At 42.9% G+C, this 21,137-nt stretch overlaps 1 protein-coding gene across 1 annotated transcript in view; it reads left to right on the top strand.

Moving 5' to 3' along the window:
- Positions 1–1,315: 1,315 nt before the first annotated feature.
- Positions 1,316–21,137, top strand: part of TRAIP (TRAF interacting protein) — a 33,199-nt gene continuing 13,377 nt past the window's right edge. Inside the window, exons 1-8 of the mRNA XM_063426548.1 lie at positions 1,316–1,510; positions 8,659–8,716; positions 10,727–10,810; positions 14,122–14,161; positions 15,539–15,666; positions 17,171–17,265; positions 18,057–18,170; positions 20,861–20,948. Coding sequence (XP_063282618.1) covers positions 1,413–1,510; positions 8,659–8,716; positions 10,727–10,810; positions 14,122–14,161; positions 15,539–15,666; positions 17,171–17,265; positions 18,057–18,170; positions 20,861–20,948 — 705 coding nt within the window. The 5' untranslated portion in view covers positions 1,316–1,412. The remainder of the gene's footprint in view (positions 1,511–8,658; positions 8,717–10,726; positions 10,811–14,121; positions 14,162–15,538; positions 15,667–17,170; positions 17,266–18,056; positions 18,171–20,860; positions 20,949–21,137) is intronic.

The following is a 21,137-nucleotide window of genomic DNA, read 5'->3' as shown; positions in this document are numbered from 1 at the left end:
TGGTGAGCTCTTTATTGCTCAGACTGTCCATCGAGAGACCCAGGGCTCGTAGCAGTGTTGTTGTTTCTTGTATGTCTTGGAGCAGGTGCGTGGAGTCTCCGTGTGTTACCATAAACGTGCGAGACATGCGCCAGTGGTAGGGTATGTTCCTTTGCTGTAGGAGTGAGGTGAGAGGCCTGAGGGACCTCCGCCAGGCCAAGGTACTGTTTGAGAGGTCCTGGTGAAAGGCCAGTGACATGCCTTCAATTTGGTATGAGGACGTCCAGTTGAGGGCCATAAGGACTGCTGCTTTGTCTGGATGCGGAATAGGCCTTCCAGATTTTTAGCTTTAGCCTGCCGCGGTGGAAGCAGGGCGGCCATGAGTCTCCTCATTAAATGTGGTAATTTGGCGTCAGGTATGTCCTCCGAGATCCCTCTAATTTTTAGATTATTCCAGTGTCGGGTATCTAATTGTGCCGCGAAGCGGTGGTCATACAGTTGGTTTTGCATTTGTAAGTCTCTGACCTCTTGTTGTAGTGTGTCCATGCGTTGTGAGCCTGTGTGTGAGGCTTAGGCCTCCGTCTGCACGGAGTGTGGTTTTCAGATCGGCCAGGAGCTCCTTGAGTACGGCCGTGGTGACCGGAGCTGTGTCTGGTGTCGTCGGGCCCGGTCTCGGCTTTGGGATTGCAGGTAAGATTTTGTCTTCCCCGTCCATGGATAGCTCGTCGGAGAAATCCGAACAGCCTCCAGTGAGGGCGGCCATTTTAGGCCGTATGCGCCCTGCCTCCACGTTTCCCCAATATTCATTCCCATGGTCGGTTTATCTGACTTGGGCTTTTTTGATTTGCACCCCATGGTGCCTGGGCGAGCTGGTACTGTCCCCCAGGTCCAGTTAGTGGTGGTGCTGGTAGCAGAAAAAAGGCTTTCAGTGGCATAAAGCTCGGAGCTTCAGGGACATGCAACCGGTTGCTTCAGCAGCTTAGCTCCGCCCCTAAAATGTAATTTAATTCAAGAGCAATCACACAGACCGATTTCTAGGCATGTTTATTATAACTTGAAGACACAATACTATAGGTATTATTGTTCTGGAGATCTGATATACACTCAGATACATCAATAGGGATCTCCTAGAAAAGAGACTATAAAATAGGGACTCTGCCTCCTAAATAGGGACAAATGGGCGGAACACGTGTTCTAAATACTCTCTATGCTGTGTGCTTTATTCTGTCCACATTTCCCTCTCTTTTACAACTTTTTTCCGTTACGTCATTTCCAGCGCCGCCATCTTAGCTAATGGCAACGCATGCCACTGGCGCCCCTGACGTCAGAACGCCGCTGGCGGAAACGCGCGGCAAAAACAAACCCCGCTTGTGTATGGTGTTTTCCCGGTGGGCGCTAATTATCGCTGGGTCTGTGTTCGGCGATTCGCAGCCATGCCCATTCGGGCGTACTGTACCATTTGTTCGGATTTCTTCGATAATACCCGGGATGTGACGGCCATTCACTGCGGGCACACCTTCCACCATGACTGGTGAGTCCTCTCACTGTGTGAAAGGCAGAGCTGGACAAAATGGTGGACACCCCCCCTACCCCCCCTCCACAGCTGCTGTGTGACTACAACTCCCATTATGCTTTGACACCACTAGGATTGACAGAGCATGCTGGGAGTTGTAGTTCTGCAATGACATGAGTTATCAATATCAGAGATCCAGCACTTAGCCAGTCCTGTTATAAAACAATCCCATAACTGTCTCACATGTCCTGGCCATACTGGCCATCATTCATTCTGCAGGGCAGCCACATGACATCCAATATACCATGAGCACCCCTACAAAATGGTCACTGCTTATAGACCAGTGCTGCTTAACATTGGGTTTGGACCCACAGCTGGATCTCAGGTCATAACACTGGGTCAAAAATATAATGTATACTGTAAATAATTTGTATCAGATTTTGGCCAATTGTCCTCAATGTATTGTTTCTTGTAGCTGCCTTGCAGGTTGAAGTGGAGAGCCTGTTTGACACACATGATAAAGGTTTAATATGGAATTTGTGTTTATACATTGTATTGCGTGACAGTTAATGAATAAGACACTGATTTTTGCAACTGAAGGATGTGTCACCAAGCTGATCCCATCTGCATAATTTGGCTGCCGGACCAGAAAATGGATACAGGACGACTGTCCCCTCAATACGATTTTTAAAATAATAATTCTTTCAAGTTTTGAAAGGCAATTTTTTTTAAATTAAGCATATGTTAAAAAATGTGAATATACTAAAATGATGGATGTTTTTTCAATTTTCAATTTTTTTTGATAAACTTTGAAAAATATTTGTACATTTACTTTCAAAACTTGAATGGGTTATTAGAAAAAAGTTTTGAGGTGACAGATGCTCTTTAAAGGGACACTGTAGCGTTGGGTATACATAGCTGTATTCCTAACACTTGATTTCCCTACATAATGGTAGCACCCGCCTGCTAAATAAACTAAAATGAAAATAAATGATTCACTCGTATTCTCTCCACCTCTGTTGCCCTTGCCTCCTCCTCTTGTAATGTCGTCTTGGAGACATTCCCCCAGGATGGAGGTCCAATCCATGCATATGTGATGTTATTGTCGGTTATGAGCGTCAGCAAGGAACAGTCTTGGCTCTCATACCCAGAGGTCTTGGAGGCATGGGTTGAAGCTGAGATTCCAAGCCTTTTAATTACTAGAAAATGTAGATTTGAGGCCACTAAAGAGAGGGGAACAACTATAGGCACTATAACAACTTCATCTAGATGACATTGTTATAGTTAGTATAGTGCTCCTTTAAGTACCTTTGCTATGGACCATCTTAAAGCAATATGCTAAGCCAGGGCTTGAAGTTTCTTTTGCCATTAGTCATTGGCGAGTGTCTATTCATCCTGGTGAGTGTGCCATGGACCATTGCTTTGGCAAGTTGCTTTTAGGGTCTGGCTAGTAGTGTAGGACTTAAAAAGTTAAAGGGACACTATTGTCACCAGAACAACTACAGCTTAATGTAGATGTTATGGTGAGTATGATCATTCCCTGCAGGCATTTTCATGTAAACACTGCCTGTGACGAAACCAATCTCGCCACATTGTATTGGAGGAGCCTGGTTGCCCGCCTGCTGCCTTTGGACTATGGCCCTGGGAGATTGGGCCCTTTACAAACAGTATTCGGCCCTAACAGAGTGCATGTCACTCATTCTGGCCCTTTAAATACAGTGGGGCCATTCGGTACTTGCCCTGTGTGAGCAGTGATACCCCCCAGATAGCTATGCCATGGAGCCTATTCATATAATGAAAGACTATGGGAAAGACTTTGGCTCCATGGCAATTAAACTGTATTTGTGTGGTCTGCGTGCCATTCACCTAATAATGTGCACGCAGACCTGAGCTATCTGGGGATATGTTAAATGTCTGTGTTTAATGTATAAAATGTGACTTTATGTATTTTAAAGAGTTTTATGTTGTTTTGCAACCATGTGGTTAATGGAGTCTGCCTCTAGTCCTGGATAATTAGATTTCTTCTCCAATTATCTCCAGGGCAGAAGGGAGGAAGCCAGGATGCATTGTGGGGATGTTTTACTTTTACTGTTTGAGCCAGGGGGAATAAAAGATAGTTTTACTAACCGTTGAACCCCTGGTCTGATTCATGCCATTTTTTAATATGTTGTTCCCCTGAATGGATTGATTGTGGATATGTATTTTTATGTGAATGTGATGTATGGTTTTAAAGTTATGAAAGTTGTGTAAAAGTATATTTTGAACTGTACACATAATGGGATTAAGTGTCACACTAAGGGGAGGGGATGTGTGGGAGGTAACATCTATGTTATTGGTTATTTTATGCCTCCCCCTGGGTGTGGCCTGTATGTGTACTCATGTAATAAAAACCAGGCTGGGTGCCCAGCACCTCAGACCACTGCTTGACCTTCAACACGGAGCCTTGTCTCGTTCTTGGGGGGATTCACTGTATGCTGTTGGAGATTTGACTGCTAGGAGTGTAAGCTGATGTCTGCTTTTCCTATTCATCTGCTAGCAGCTATTTGTGAGGTTCCAGCTGGAGTGCTACCTTATTCCCCTATATCCAGTTCGTGAGTTCTGATGTTCTGCAGTAGCTGTGCCTTTCTGAGAAAAGGGGATTATCGCCTAAACGGATTTTAACCCCTCATATGCTGAAACGGTCCGTTACAATTGGTGGCAAGCGGCGGGATCGTTCCTACAGCCAGAAGGACAGCTACAGAACACCATTTCTTTGGATTTACAATTTGAGGGCAACGCATGTCTGAGTACAGCGACCCTGACAGCACCAGGATGGAACCAGCAGTGGAGTACAATAAGGGTGACATGGATGACCGGGATGCAATAAGGAAAGGCATCTGGTACCAGGCCCTGGATAATGTACAATACCAGCGGGGTGAGAGTCTCCCCAGTGAAGAGCAGCGGTTGCAGAAGCAAGTGGCCCTGCGGATGCCCTTCCTGGGAGAGCAGCCCCTGGAGGAATGGGTGAAGGAACTAGAGCACCGGGTATGGCAGGAGCTATGGCTGGAGGATGCCTACCAGGCGCTCTGGTGGTATATGGCACAGTATATACCCTGGACAGCCGAACATGACAAGCCAGAGGGAGAGGAGTTTGATGGTCCTGGCTTGTTATGGGAGTCCTTTGCAGAGCCTGGCTTCGGGAGCCCTGCGCAAACCAGACTGCAGGACATTTTCTATGAGAGGGAGGCTAGGCATGAGTGGGATGACCCCCATGAGGTAGAGCAAGACCTGGCTCACCTAGCAGCCCTGGAGTGGGAACTGGAGCAAAACTACCAAGATCTCTTCCGCTTCATTGGGAAGGCTCAGCAGGACAGTAAGGTGACAGACCCAGATCCAGACCCCTTCCGCTGGGAAGATATTGTAGAGATTTACTGGGAAGAACCCCAGGTGGCCTGTAGAGATGGGACCGAGGTCTCTCCACCGGTCCTGCAGGGAATTGGGAGCCCAGTCTCCATTCCCCAGCGGCAGGCTGAGTTACAGGGGGCAGAGGTAGTTGGTCCCACCCCCCAGCAGAAGAGTGATATGCCGGGAAGGCAGTGTGAAGTGCAGGGAGAGGAGAGCAGCGTCCTCCCTCCCCAGCGGCAGGCTGAGTTACAGGGGGCAGAGGTAGTTGGTCCTACCCCCCAGCAGCAGAGTGATATGCCGGGAAGGCAGTGTGAAATGCAGGGAGAGGAGAGCAGCGTCCTCCCTCCCCAGCGGGAGGCTGAGTTACAGGGGGCAGAGGTAGTTGGTCCTACCCCCCAGCAGCAGAGTGATATGCCGGGAAGGCAGTGTGAAGTGCAGGGAGAGGAGAGCAGCGTCCTCCCTCCCCAGCGGCAGGCTGAGTTACAGGGGGCAGAGGTAGTTGGTCCTACCCCCCAGCAGCAGCGTGATTTATTGGGAATTGGGAGCCCAGTCTCCATTCCCCAGCGGCAGTGTAAAGTGCAGGGAGAGGAGAGCAGTGTCCTCCCTCCCCAGCGGCCGGCTGAGTTACAGGGGGCAGAGGTAGTTGGTCCTACCCCCCAGCAGCAGAGTGATATGCCGGGAAGGCAATGTGAAGTGCAGGGAGAGGAGAGCAGCGTCCTCCCTCCCCAGCGGCAGGCTGAGTTACAGGGGGCAGAGGTAGTTGATCCTACCCCCCAACAGCAGCGTGATGTTTTGGGAATAGAGAGCCCAGTCTCCTTTCCCAAAAGGCAGAATGTCCAGCAGGGAATAGAGAGCCCAGTCTCATTTCCCCAGCAGCAGGACACTGTATTGGGAGGAGAGACAGTCGGTCTCCCTCCACAAAGGTGGAAAGTATGTATGGGAGAGGAGCTTGCTACCACCTCTCCCCAGCGGCGGATCCGTAATGGGCAGGGAATAGAGAGCCCAGTCTCCTTTCCCCAGCGGCAGAGTGTTCTAGTGGGAGAGGAGCCTGTTACCCCCTCTCCCCAGCGGCAGCTTAATATACCAGGGGGAGACTGTAAACCCCCCACCGGTGCAGATGGGACCGTGGTCTCTGCACTCACCACACAGGGGGTAGGGACGGTCGGTCCTACCCCCCCACGACAGAGCTGTGTATCCAAGGGGGAGACAACCGGTCTCCCCACTCAGCAGCAGAGCTATGCAACTAAGGGGGAGACAGTCCGTCTCCAGCAACCAGGCTCCAACCAGACTACTCCGGTGGTAGTGCTGGCACCAGGACAGAGTACCGCTGGTCTCTGCCCACTCAGCAACCCACCAAGGCAGCCTACCAGTCCCCTACACAGCTGTGGTGAGGCACCTGGACATGGACAAACTTCTCCTCTACCCAGGTGTAGTAACTATTTATTGTGGGTGGGCTGTACTGTTTTTTTTGCTTTATGGGTGGGTTGCTGGACTAACAAGGGCACTGACCGGCAGGAGGTCAGGTACCCTGTTAGTCTTTTTGGAAAGGGGGAGAGATGTGACGAAACCAATCTCGCCACATTGTATTGGAGGAGCCTGGTTGCCCGCCTGCTGCCTTTGGACTATGGCCCTGGGAGATTGGGCCCTTTACAAACAGTATTCGGCCCTAACAGAGTGCATGTCACTCATTCTGGCCCTTTAAATACAGTGGGGCCATTCGGTACTTGCCCTGTGTGAGCAGTGATACCCCCCAGATAGCTATGCCATGGAGCCTATTCATATAATGAAAGACTATGGGAAAGACTTTGGCTCCATGGCAATTAAACTGTATTTGTGTGGTCTGCGTGCCATTCACCTAATAATGTGCACGCAGACCTGAGCTATCTGGGGATATGTTAAATGTCTGTGTTTAATGTATAAAATGTGACTTTATGTATTTTAAAGAGTTTTATGTTGTTTTGCAACCATGTGGTTAATGGAGTCTGCCTCTAGTCCTGGATAATTAGATTTCTTCTCCAATTATCTCCAGGGCAGAAGGGAGGAAGCCAGGATGCATTGTGGGGATGTTTTACTTTTACTGTTTGAGCCAGGGGGAATAAAAGATAGTTTTACTAACCGTTGAACCCCTGGTCTGATTCATGCCATTTTTTAATATGTTGTTCCCCTGAATGGATTGATTGTGGATATGTATTTTTATGTGAATGTGATGTATGGTTTTAAAGTTATGAAAGTTGTGTAAAAGTATATTTTGAACTGTACACATAATGGGATTAAGTGTCACACTAAGGGGAGGGGATGTGTGGGAGGTAACATCTATGTTATTGGTTATTTTATGCCTCCCCCTGGGTGTGGCCTGTATGTGTACTCATGTAATAAAAACCAGGCTGGGTGCCCAGCACCTCAGACCACTGCTTGACCTTCAACACGGAGCCTTGTCTCGTTCTTGGGGGGATTCACTGTATGCTGTTGGAGATTTGACTGCTAGGAGTGTAAGCTGATGTCTGCTTTTCCTATTCATCTGCTAGCAGCTATTTGTGAGGTTCCAGCTGGAGTGCTACCTTATTCCCCTATATCCAGTTCGTGAGTTCTGATGTTCTGCAGTAGCTGTGCCTTTCTGAGAAAAGGGGATTATCGCCTAAACGGATTTTAACCCCTCATATGCTGAAACGGTCCGTTACACTGCCTTTTCAGAGAAAGGGCAGTGTTTACTTTTCCCCCTTGGAATACCTTCAGTGGCCACTCTTCAGGTGGCCACTGGGGTTGCTTCCTGGGGCAGTGCTGCAGTATGTATCACTGCTGTTCAGTGGAATGGAGACACAGAGCTTTCATCATAGAGATGCATTGATTCAATGCATCTCTATGAGTAGGTGCTGATTGCCAAGCCGGTGTTTGGCCCTGTCCCTCATCCTTACCGATTTCAGCCAATCCAATGCTTTCCCTATGATGATGTCAGCAAGTAGGTGGATCGGGGGCAAGGCCAATGACTGCTGACCCCTGCAGCGCTGGAAATAAGGTATGTTTTATTACCTTTTTAAGTGGGGAAAGCCACCTAAATAGTGTTAACACTAAGGGGCAGGCATACATGTTTGTGTTCCTGACCCTATAGTGTTCCTTTAAGCCCTGCTCTCTGTATTATAATTAGGGTTACAAGACCCACCATGTTTTCAGGGATGTACAGAACGTGTATATATATATATATATATATATATTGATGGGCAACATATGAAAGGGAGGTCTATGGAAGATCCTGCAATACCGCGGGAACCTCCTTAGATGATGTCTGAATCCCACAGCTGCTATAGGATAATAGTTGACTGTGGAACTACATCTTTTGTCAGCCTCAGATTCACAATAAGACAAAGTAGTCTCTACTTTATCTTGTGGTATTTTTGGATTTCATTGAAATTCCAACACCGTCAGGATCAGTATTTCATAAAGATTGTATCTTTTTGAAATAACTGAAAAGTGACAGTTTACTTTTAACAACGTATATTGAAGCCTTTAGCAGAGAAGTTGAATGTCTGAAGATGATCGATAGAAGAAAACAATATGCAGAAAAGCATAATTTTTAACCCACATTGTTACTGCTTTGTTGCAGTGTAGTGGAAATGTATCTCTTAATATAGCAATCTGATGTAATAACTGTATAATAAGTGTATAACAGGATTCATTACAGTATTAGACTGAGTCATGTTACACTGTAATACGCCTTTGATATAACACATTTGTGATGTGTAAAGCTGTTCTTGTGTTAATCTTTACTCTGTCTGCTCTCTGTTAAGTGTTCAGCAATGGTTTCGTTCAGCTCCAAGTCGCACCTGCCCTCAATGTCGAATCCAGGTACAGTAATTGTGCACTCTTTTCTACACTTTGGTTGTTGCTTTCAAGAGATCTCTTTTCATTCGATACTGCAATTAAAAGAGAACATTATTTCTTTAGCTTTTATAAGCTTGTGCAGTGTAAAGCACTTACACACTCACACACCTCAAATTTTCAACTACCCATGTGCAAGTAGAAATTCACACCGGCTGAGTAAGCAATGGACCTTCCAGCTTACACTGACGAGTGACATTTAAGGCCGGACCAGTATCATAGGACTTGAAATTTTAAGATATGTTTTGTGTGTTTTTACGTGCTCATCATAGGCGTGCGCTTTGGGGTGTGCCTGGGCACACCCTAATATCCCCGTGGCACGCCTATGGATTGAGACCGGCAGGGGAGATCTCAGGATCTCCCCTATAGGCTCATGCAGAGCCGGCGCTATCTGAGAGCCGGCTCTGCTCTAAGCCTCCATGGGCCGGTGGGGAGATCAAAGATCTACCTCACCAGCCCACAGCAGCATGGAGGGAGGCAGGAGAGGACCCGGGGAGATCTTGCTAGCAGCTCCCCTGGGTTCCTCTCGCGAGATCTGAGTGTTGTCGCGGGATGGCACATGGCAGCAAGGATCCCCTAACAAACACACATACAGCACACTAACAGCACCCTCACAAACACACAACACCCACACACAGCACACACATCACACAAACACACTCACACACACAGCACACTACCAGCACCCTCACAAATACACACACAAACACCCTCACCCACATAGCACACTGCTAGCACCCTTACACACACACACACACACCAGTGTCTGTGTATTACACATACATACATACATACATACATATACATGTGGCGTGTGTTTGTGCTTTAGGGTGCACACCCTAAGGCAATAGGCTGCGCACGCCTATGGTGCTCATGTATGCATATATAATATATAAAATATTTTTTTTTTCATCGAAGCATAGAACTTGTTTGCTTGTGTGTATATTTATAGAATGTAAATTCTTCTGTGGTTTGGCTGGATAATATTCCCTGCAACAAAGGTTAGAAGGGTTGGCCAAAGAGGGCATCCATGTCTCATGCCATTGGCTTTAGGGAAGGTAGGAGGGCAAATATTTGGGAGGATTAAGTATTCCTTAGGGGAATGATATGTAGCTTGTACAAAACTTATAAGGTTCACTGGAAATATCGCTCCAGGAAGCCCAATAGCCACGTAGGCCCCTTCAGAGATCATCCAGTATCCCTATACTACTCAATGCAAAATTAATAATTGTAACAAAAAAATATTCTGGTTATGTATAAAATAAAATAATGGGCTTTTGGTAAACCACAATGCCATCTTGAATTTGTGGGTGCTTTTAGTTTGACAGGGGGTAGCGGCCATAGATTTGTTTCATCATGGTCTCTAATACAAGCCTTGCATGCCATTACTGTGAAAATGTGATCCCCATCCAACAACTTTCAGAGCCAACAATGGTGGCGAGCTTTGCTAATGAAAAGTAAATTAAAATTGCAACTAATTACTTGCAGGTTTAAAGAGTCTAAATAATCACCAGGAATGAAGGAAGTTTGAATGAAATGTGGTGATAGCTATGCATCGTTGTCTGGGCGTTAGGTCCAACAGATCCATTTTTTAAAAGTCTTGAGTTTGAGGCAGTCTGACATGTGCAAGCTTTCACAGGCCTGCGATGTCAGGTCCAGCGGGGTCACTTAATATTGACGGAGGGACGATGTGGGAGCTCTTTTGGACATGCTGGGGTTTCTTTGGGAACCCAATGGTTTTGTATTCTTCCCTATTTGGGCTGAAAAATAAGCTGCAAGTCAGCAGGGAGCTTGAGGACTATGTGGCCATATGCATCAACATCCTAGCCACATTCCTTGTGTAACCTTTTAAATATCACGAAGTACACCAGACTGCTTTATAGTAAATTGATTTACTACCATTTTGCTTTGGGGTTTATGTTGTAACTATGGGGTGTTATGTACTTTACCTGAAATAAAGTTCCTCTTGTGGTCCAGGTCAGCAACAGACAAATCATCAACAAACTGTTCTTTGATATTGGAGGAGAGGAGGAGACTACGCTTGATGCAGAATCTCTGAAGGTACCTTATTTTCGCTTTCCTGTTCTAACTTTTTCTTACATATAAACATTAGTTTCACATGAGAATCCTTGCCATTGTTAGGCGCCAGATCCTCATTTGAAAGAAATAAATATATCAAGATATTTAAAATTTCTAGTATAGATATTTTTTAGTTATAGAGGTTTATAAATCTTAAAAGACATGTAAAGTATTAATTCAATTGAATTTTAGTAAACAACATATATAGTAAATCCTAATTTCTTATTTGCCAGGCCGAATTAAGAGCCCTTTTTGCCTCCTGCTAATGGGCCTAATTACAGAATATTATAGACAGAAAACACTAAAACATTCATACCTCCCCAGTATCTTGTATCTGGTGGGGCCAGAGCGACACTCACATTCTGCATTTATAAGAATATACGCATCCTAGGCTAATCTCTTGCTTTCATCTCTCAACCAAGTCTATCTGTCTATAGTACAAGCCCCGCAGCTCTCTCAATCACAAACTCTGAATCCTCTCTCATTAGCATTTACTTGTCTACTTCTGTCCTTACCATCTTGTCCACTGCTCTCCTTACCTTCTTTCTGTCACAGGCTTTACAGCCTGCAACAGAGAAAGAGGAGGATGTAGTGAGTGTAGCAGTAAAGGGACCTGCCACACTGTTAAAGAGACTGCACACTGTGCAAAGCTGTTGCTGCTTCAGAGTCCGCTTAGCATTAACTATTTTACATTCCACACAAGTTTTGTTCTCCTGCATCCATCCTAAGATCCCAAACTCAATTCTCTCTGCAAAAATATTACAGACCCATCAGGGAGGCAGCAGCAAAGGCTTCCATCTGCGTACGACACCAGGAACAATGTTACAAAACACTCATGAGGTGGTACACCACACCAGTCAAACAATGCAGAATGGGTAAAACAACTACTGACACGTGCTGAAGGGGGTGTGGGGACAAAGGAACGTACCTCCACATGTGGTGGACATGCCCAAAAGCGAAAAGATTCTGGGGTGATGTAACCAAACTCCTGACAGAAGTATTACACAAAAATATCCAACCGGACCCGTGGGCATTCCTTATAGCAAAACCACTGGATGACCTGACACACAAAGAACAAAAACTTTTTAACAAGATAAACTTGGCTGCCAGACGAGCCATGGCGCAGACATGGTTACACACCAACTTGCCCCTACTGGATAGAGTGACTAGCAACATAAAAGAGGCCCACTTCATGGACAAACTCACGGCATAACTCAGGGACACTTACCACTATTTCTCAAAACCTGGGAGCCCTGGGAAGACTACACTAACCGCTGAAAGACACAAACTTAACTTATACAAACTTAACACAAACCTGCGAGTCTTGACTACGCAAAAAGGAATACAGAAGTGGACCCGACTGCCTCCAGCAGCCCTACTCCCCCCCCCCATTTGATACCTCTCCCCATCCTCTCTCCCCCCCCCCTCTTTTTTCTTTCTCTCTCATTTCTCACTCTCTCACGTTTCTCTTCTTCTAAAAATAGAAAATGTCATGCCTAAGCTCCAGCACCTTCGACTGAGGCACAAGTACAGAACAACGATATACAGACACAGAGCAACTCTACGCAAATGCAGCTGATGCACAGGGACTGTAGCTATGTAATTCCAATGGCACTACCAAAGTGATATTTATCAGCTGAACCTGCACTGTTATCTCTTTCTGTTCATGTCCCATAATATATCATTGGAAGATACCCTTGTATGAATGACTTAAAATGCTTCACTGTATACATGACTGTCTATATATGATGCTTCTCTTTCTGTACCACATATCTGCATGATTTGATAAATAAAGAATTAAAAAAAAATAACAAATATTACAGACCAAGAATATGTGAAGAGTAGTTAAAAATTCGAAACATGCTTCTCTGCTATTTAGAAATTAAACCACTTTGTTTATGCAGCTATAGCCACTCCTCCCCTAGCTGAGACTCACAGCCTTCATAACAATGCTTCATTTTCAAACCAATCTTACAATCAAGTGTGTTACTTTTGAAGTTTCTGTTTTCTGCGTTGTTGATTGAGCTTATACCACACACACAATGCTGCTGCAGGCTTTATCAGGCAACTAGCAGTGCAGGAGATAAGAGCACCTAAATTAAATAAATCATTCAAAATTAGACCTCTTTTTTTAGAGTTTTTATTAGCATTATCTGTCTCTGGGTGTGCTCAATCCTGAACTCAAATGTCATAGGAAAAGCATTGGAAGCATGGTAGCTCTTATCAGTTTATTCACAGACCAATTCTCTGATTTGTGATGGGTTATGCTCACTTTAGTCACTGACTGCGCATGTGCTTGGATGTGGCTTAGCTTTCCTCCACTCTAGTTGCTCTAACTTTAGAATATCTAGGAAGTGAAAAAAATACTTTACATCACGAATTAACCCTTTTTTTTTAAATTGAGTCTGTAATATTAAAATAAATCTTGCATTGCATAAAACATGGCTAATATCTTGCATTGGTTCATATTACATTCAGGCTTCGATTCAAGTATGCTGTAATTTTCCATGGTATCATTAGACATTTCAAACACATTATTTCACCACTAATTGGCAAGGTTACAAGGTACTAAAGTTTTCTTATTTAAAGCGGCACTGTCATGCCGAATCCAGTTTTTTTTTTTTAACCCGCCTCCACTACATCCAATTGACCCCTTAGTCACCCCCAAATGCCCCTAAACCCCCCAGATTACCTATTTATTAATCTGTATTTTCGAATGAAATTCCGATCCGAACAAAGTCCCGAATTGCGTTCTAACACGAATGGAGAAACTGTTAGAACGCAATTCGGCAGTTTTGCCGGCGTTCTGTCTAAGTGACAGGAAGCATTGTGGGAACAGGGAGGAAAGCTAAGGATCATGGGAAAATTGCCACCGGAAACGAAGCACACTTTGCTCCTCCTCTGGTTACCGCTGGTCACTGCGTAGGAAACCTCCAGAAGAGAAATAGTACCTACTTTTTCTTACGTTTTAAAGAAAACCATAGCAGATAGGAAGAAAAGAAGAACAGATCCTGAGAGAGGGAGAGAAGAGGAATCGATTGGGGAAAGGTAAGTTTGGCATGACAGTGCCGCTTTAAATGGTTAATTTAAGTATAGGTATCAGTGGGGGAAACATGGAACACAAGTCTCCCAAAAAATAAAACACTGCCATGTACAGTGCTGGATTTTTGTGATGGCTGTACAAGGATACATTACATTTATACTACTGCAATGGTCACTTGATCTGTCTAGATTATTTATCCCTGTATCATTTTGTTTTATAGTTGCTGAACATTTCTATTTTTTTATGACAGAATGAAGTGGACAAAATAAAAGCTAATCTTCTAACAAAAGGTTGGTAGCCTAACACTTAATATTAAAGACGAGTAATGCAAAATTAGTTCTCTTTGCAGGCTTTTTTCTAAGATATATTTTTTAACCTCCTGATGCTGATGGCTTTTTAGGTGTCACTGTGTGTTATGGGAAGATTGTGTTTGTGAGTGGCATAGTCATACACAGGTCATACACACAGTTCAATTTGGCCATAACCAAAACTTATGCAAGAGTCATAGGTTGTTATGACTCTTTGTGTCCCTTTTAATCTTGGAACTTTCACTCTCCTGTCTAGCTAAACCTACATAACTATTTCAAATGTAGATAGTAAATAAAAAAAAAATACACATACAAAACAGCTGTTCACAGTGATTTGCAAACTATATATATATATATATATATATATGTATGTATGTATTTTTTTTGTGTGTGTGTGAAAAGTTTATTAACAAAAAACACTTTTTTTTTATGAACACTATAGTGTCAGGAATACAAACCTGTATTTCTGACACTATAGTTTTAAAATAAGTTTGGGTCCCCGACCCCCCCTTATCTCCGGTTAAAGAGATGAGTTTACTCACCCTTTTCCAGCGCTGCATGGGAATATTCGTAGCAAGCTCCGCCTCATTGGCTGAGATCATCAATCTTGATAATCTCAGCCAAACCAATGCTTTCCCATAGAAAAGTATTCGGAGGCTATCGCGCATATGCGGCAAAATGCAGCACTGTGCTATCAGCATCTCCTCATAAACATACATTGAGGCAATGCATCTCTATGGGAAATGTACAGCATCTCCATGCACACAAGAAGCACCTCTAGTGGCCATCTCAGTGACTGAATCTAGAGCTGTTACCAGGGAGCAAATGTAAACATTGGTTTTTTTTTCGATAAGGCAGCATTTACATTGAAAAGCCTGCAGGGACAAGCTATAGACACCAGAAGCACAACAATGAGCTGTAGTGGTTCTGGTGACGATAGTGTCCCTTTAAACTATTATTCATCAGTAACAATTTGCAACTACCTAAAATATTTCCAAAGACATAAGTTATTTTTGAGAAAATGCCATAACCACTACAGTTGGAGAGCTTAGTTCTGATAAGCCAACAGAAGATTCTGCTTAGGAGATTCTGGCAACTGTAGTGGAGATAGGGAGCTGTGCCTGGTAAACCATTTGAAAACTTACAATGTAGGGGGGAGAAGGGGCGCCAGGGCCCTCCAGGAAGCTATAGTGGTTATGGTGTATTTTTTTTTTTAATGCCCCAAAACATACCAGTGTCATACCAGGTTTGTCTGCAGTAAGTTTGGCACATTATTTGCTTAAAAATATATTAGGGAAAATCTTTATCAATTTAGCTTGCCAGTTTTTGTATTGTGATTTTTTTTATTTTTTTTTTTAGATCGAGAGAAAAGAGAATCCCAAAAGTTGGTAGACTCTCTGCGGGAGGCACTAGATGTAAGAAATGCAACTATAGAATCTTTACAAAAAGATCTTGGCGAGATGGAGATGCTGTGTTCTACTCTGAAGGTAAAATCAATGTGGTTTTCTTCACTGGCTATTTTGTGCGCTTTGATCTCTTCTGTATTTACTTATGCTCATGTTTGATTTGGAACTCTGGTCAATATCTTAACTTTGGAGATTGCAGTGTCTTGCCATTTTGATTTCCAGCAATCTGTGGTCAAGTTTCAGGATATGATGTCATATTCCATGGCCGCAAAGTCACAAATGGAAGACTTGCAGGGAAGGGATATCTGTTACTTTGCAAATCTCCAGCCCTACACCTGCTCCTCCCTGACTTCCTCCATTAAAGATTAATCCTTATCCTGTACACTCTGTTAAGGGTATTGGCCGGGAAAATACACACAGGTGTCAACACGCAAACGACAGGCAGTACGGCACAAACAACGAACCACACAAAAGATTCACAGAGTCACCATTATGTTCTGAAGAGGAAGAGCCAGGACTTTGCCAGTTTTCAAGCATGTGGCAAGGTAGTACCTGCTCTTATACATAGTACCTGGGGATGGAGAGGCTCCCTGTCTTGGCTTTGCTGCACTACTCACCCGGATAGAACCTGCACCTGCTGGGGACACAGGCCATGTAGGGGTATAGGATGGACTGTGCGGTCTTTTGGCCAGGAGAGCCAGATCAGTGACCCATGGGCTCTACTCCTCTGGAAGCTATGGGACTCATCCTCTACATTACGCAGCTGTTGGCTCCAGGACGGGCGGAACATTCGCAAAGCTCCAGCAACTACTATCCATGATTATTTTATTATAATTGTTGCAACTGTCTTGTTTCCTAAACCTTTATTTCGTTTTTTTGTTTTTCCTTGCATGCAGTTAGTCTTGAATAGCATTTGATACTACAGAAGCACGTGTGCCATAAGTGCTTTTACTAGGAAGGGTTTTACCTACTAGATAGCCTGAGACTGTGTCTACTTTTAGGGAATTACATCCAGATGCTACCTACCTTACCCAGTGAACACACCTATGCATGCATGTACACTTTTATTTCATGTTCTGAGTACCCACTAGTCACCAAGTCTGACTAAAACATTAATAATGAGTTTTAACAAATTGATACTTAGGATGTCACTAGACTCTGCTTAGACACATAGTGCTCTACCATGTCATCTATATACAAAAAAAAGTGCAATTTTTCCTGATATTGTATTTCATATTACTGTGCTTAATACGGCAGTCAATATTTTACAATATTCATGCAAGCCTGCATACTTATTTCTTCATTACAAAAATAAAGAAAAAAAAAAATACAAAGCAACTAATCAGAATGCTACTTTTTCATCATTGGATCACTTTACTTTTAAAATACAGGAGGTTGTAAAACAGAAAACGTAAAATGCCTGTTTTTGACTTATGTATATGAACTACATTGGTAATTTAACTTATTTTTGTGTACTATGTTACATAAACTTAATCAATACTTACCTTTTTTTTTTTTTTCCCAATTCCTTGTAGAATAACAGCTGTGTTTTTCCTTAGTATTTTTGTTTTGCCTTTCCTCTTAGAAACAAATGAAGTTCTTAGATCAGCAGCATTCTGAGACCAAAGCAGCCAAGGAAGAAGCTCGCAAACTTAGGAATAAGCTCAAAAGTATGGAGAGGTGAGTTTTTCTAGCTTTGTCTCCTATTAATAAGGTAGCAGTCAATTTAGTTTTTGAAATGAAATAAAGCATGTATGTATTTTTTTTTTCTGCATCCTTTCTTTGGGGATATATATCTCTATATCCCTAAATATATATATATATATATATATATATATATATATATATATATATATATATATATATATATATATATATATATATATTTGCAAAAGCTGCAGACCTTTAAAAAAAGCCTTTGTGCTGGTGCAACAAGCGCAACACGATCGTTGTTATTATTGTGCTTCCTATTGAGCTGTAGTACTCTCTCTGATAAATGGGGAAGGCAGGTACACTCTAGCCCAGTTATGCTCGCTCCATAGCTAACAAAATAGGAAGACAACCTCACTGGCCATCTGACAGTTGGGGAGGTGTTTCATCAAATTGAAATTTCTTCTGAACTATTAAAAAAACAAATTAAATAAAATGTGATGCATAAATCAGTTCAATAGTTTTACCTGGTGTTTTTTTGTTTAATACTAGGTAAAACTAAAGTAACCCTGCCTATAAATTCAGAATGACGCAAATCGCCTTGAACTGTAATTTCTTCTTAATACAGTAATAGTTTATTCATAATTCCGGTGATTTCAATAGAAAAGTTCTCCAGGTCTAAAAAGTATTGTAGCGTTACTATAGCAGCGAAGATATTAATCTAGAAAAGTAACTTCACTGTGATTTGCGGCAAACATTTTCTTACTGAAAGCTGTAACCACATGAACAGCATTGTGTAACTGGCTTGTCCTGCATTACAGTATTGACATATTGTTGCAATCTCAGCGGCATGAAGTGGAGTTGATGATCAAGGAAATGGGATCTGGCCCGGCTGCAGTGGAACAACTTGCAATATACTGCATTTCTTTAAAGAAGTAAGTGTCAGCGCAATCAATCAACTGTTTGAAGTGGAAACATTTGCAGAGAAACCACTCTGCTACAAATAACACAAAGTTACCGTATATACTCGAGTATAAGCCGAGGCCCCTAATTTTACCCCCAAAAAACTGGGAAAACTTATTGACTCGAGTATAAGACTAGGGTGGGAAATGCAGCAGCTACTGGTAAATTTTTAAATAAAATTAGATCCTAAAAAAATATTTTAAGTGAATATTTATTTTACAGTGTGTATGAATGCAGCGTGTGTGTATGAGTGCAGCGTGTGTATGAGTGCATGAATGCAGTGTGTGTGTGTGTGTTGCAGAGCCGTGGGGGATGGGCAATTCTATTTTTATTTATTTTAATTTTTTTTTTATTATTTCTTATTATTAAATTAAATTAAATTAAATTGAATTATTATTTTTATTTTATTATTTTTTCGTCCCCCCTCCCTGCTTGATACATGGCAGGGAGGGGGGCTCCTTCCCTGGTGGTCCAGTTGAATTGGTAGTTCAGTGGGGGGGAGAGGGGGGTTGTCAGAGCTGTAACTTGCCTCTCCTGCAGCTCCTGTCAGCTCCCTCCTCCGCGCCGTCCGTTCAGCTCTTCTGTCAGCTCACCCTGTAAGTCTCGCGAGAGCCGCGGCTCTCGCAAGACTTACACTGGGAGCTGACCAAGGTGCTGAACGGACGGCGCGGAGGAGGAGGGAGCTGACAGGAGCTGCAGGAGAGGTAAGTTACAGCTCTGACAGCCCCCACAGCCCCTGTCTGTGTTATGGCAATGCAAATTGCCATAATACAGACTATTGACTCGAGTATAAGCCGAGTTGGGGTTTTTCAGCACAAAAAATGTGCTGAAAAACTCGGCTTATACTCGAGTATATACGGTACTTCCTTTTGTAAAGATATCTTCACTATTTAACATTTTGAAAACTCATGGTAATGTGCTAAACAAAGGGCTTCTCAAAATTAAGAGTAGCCCAGAAGCTAGTCTTAGAACATTTTTTTTTCCTATTTAATATAATTGTAGTTTAAGTTCTGGAAATACCTGTGAGTATTGGGGTATATACTCTGCATTATATACTCTTCATTTTTTTATAAATTAAAGGGACACTATAGTCACAAGAACCACTGCAGCTTAATGTATTTCCCTGCAGTCTTAGCACTGTAAACATTGCCTTTTTAGAGACAAAAAGTGGCCCTGTTACAGTTCTAGTGGCAGTCACTCAGACCATCACTAGAGGTACTTCCTACGTTAAGCATCACCATGCTTTTTATGGAGATGCTGTAGTTCCCAATAGAGGAGCATTGTTTCAATGCATATCTCTGGGAGATGCTAATTGGCACAGTGCAGCGTTTTCATGCGCAGTAGCCTCCCTATGCTTTCCTATGGGAAAGCATTGGATTTGCTGAGATCATTAAGATTGGAAAATCTCAGCCTTGGAAGCGGTGCTAGACAAGACCAGAGCAGTTGTAGAGAAAATGTAAGTTAAAAACCTTTTAACTCCACAGATAGGGGGGCTTGGCAGCTAAAATCTGTATTCCAGCTATATTGTGTCAGGAATACATGTTTGTTTCCCTTTCACTATAGTGTTCCTTTAACACCTACAGGACGTCTGGGATATTGAAGGAAAAGGCTTGCGAAGGCTGCAAACAAGAAATCTGCAGCTTTTGCAAGCGTTTTTTTTAGATATATCTCCAATGACAAAATGCATTATTAATTGCATCCATGTTTTCATTCGGGGTATATCTACTACATAGTAATTAGTTGGCAGTGGAGTGTCCCTTTAAGCAACCACACCTTCAAACTGTCTCTCCCTTGATCACTCTGTACTTCCATTTTCATTTTCCAATGATGGCTATGGCACTGACTTTCGACTTCATAATGACAATAGATGTTTGGTGAAATTCTGCTGTTCAAAGCCTAGGTCAGAATGGGCTTAAGGAACATAGGTAGCAATTGTCCTTGGGACTCAAATTACCCCTGTGTAGATTGTGATAGTAAAGAGGCATCTCAATCTAGCAAGAGATGCTGCTCAACACATTTAGTGATTTTTTTTTTTTTTTTTTCTAGCCTTGTAAAGCACAGGATGCTACTTGCAAATCCAAAAGTCCAGTTGTGTTTACTTCTGCAGAAAAGTCATTTTTAGTATTTAGGTATTTTCTGACTGTAATCCCTCCCCCGCCACCCCCCCTTATTTATATTTAAAAAAAAAAAAAAATGTTTGTGCAATAGGCTAGGAATTGCTCGCCATGTGAGTAAATATGAAAATATATAAAACTAGGTGGCCCTCATGGTCCTAATCAAATGCCCTTGTCTGATTCTATAAACTTTCCTCCACAAAAATGCCTTGAACACATTTAGGCAGTATTGTATAATGCAGATATGGATGGGAGGTTCCACTATGTAAACTATTTAAATTTCCTTCCCCTTGATAACCTTGTGTCTGACACTTATGTGGTCACAAGGGGTCACTGGTGACTTGTTTAAAGAAATAATTTATATTTGGAAAACTAAATGTATATCATGTTTTAAATATACTCTGTGAAAGTGAGCTAAAACTAGATGGTCAGGATTGAAAGCAGCAGCAGTAGGAAAGGAGAAAAAAAGCCTACAAACCATATTATGTCTGTCAGGACATGCTGTCTATGCATGTTGTGTTTAACCTATTATTTGCCAATCCATACAGGGAGTATGATAATTTAAAAGAGGCACGTAAGACTACTGCAGAGATGACAGAGAAGCTGAAAAGGGAAATATTTGCCTCCAACAATAAGGTCAGTATACAGGGACACTCCAGATGCTTTAACCAATACAGCTGGGGACCTTTTGTCAGTTTAGTGGAACTGGTGTTAACAGTGTTAACAGCAATGTGAACTATGCGTGCTCCAGTTGTTTGTTTGTTGGATGGCCAATGGCTGCACAATGTCATCCATTTTTTTCAATGCCAATTGTGAGTTGTCAAA

Source organism: Pelobates fuscus, chromosome 7, assembly GCF_036172605.1.
Source record: "Pelobates fuscus isolate aPelFus1 chromosome 7, aPelFus1.pri, whole genome shotgun sequence".
In the NCBI taxonomy this organism is placed as follows: Eukaryota; Metazoa; Chordata; class Amphibia; order Anura; family Pelobatidae; genus Pelobates; species Pelobates fuscus.
This window is presented reverse-complemented; position numbering and strand designations above follow the sequence as displayed.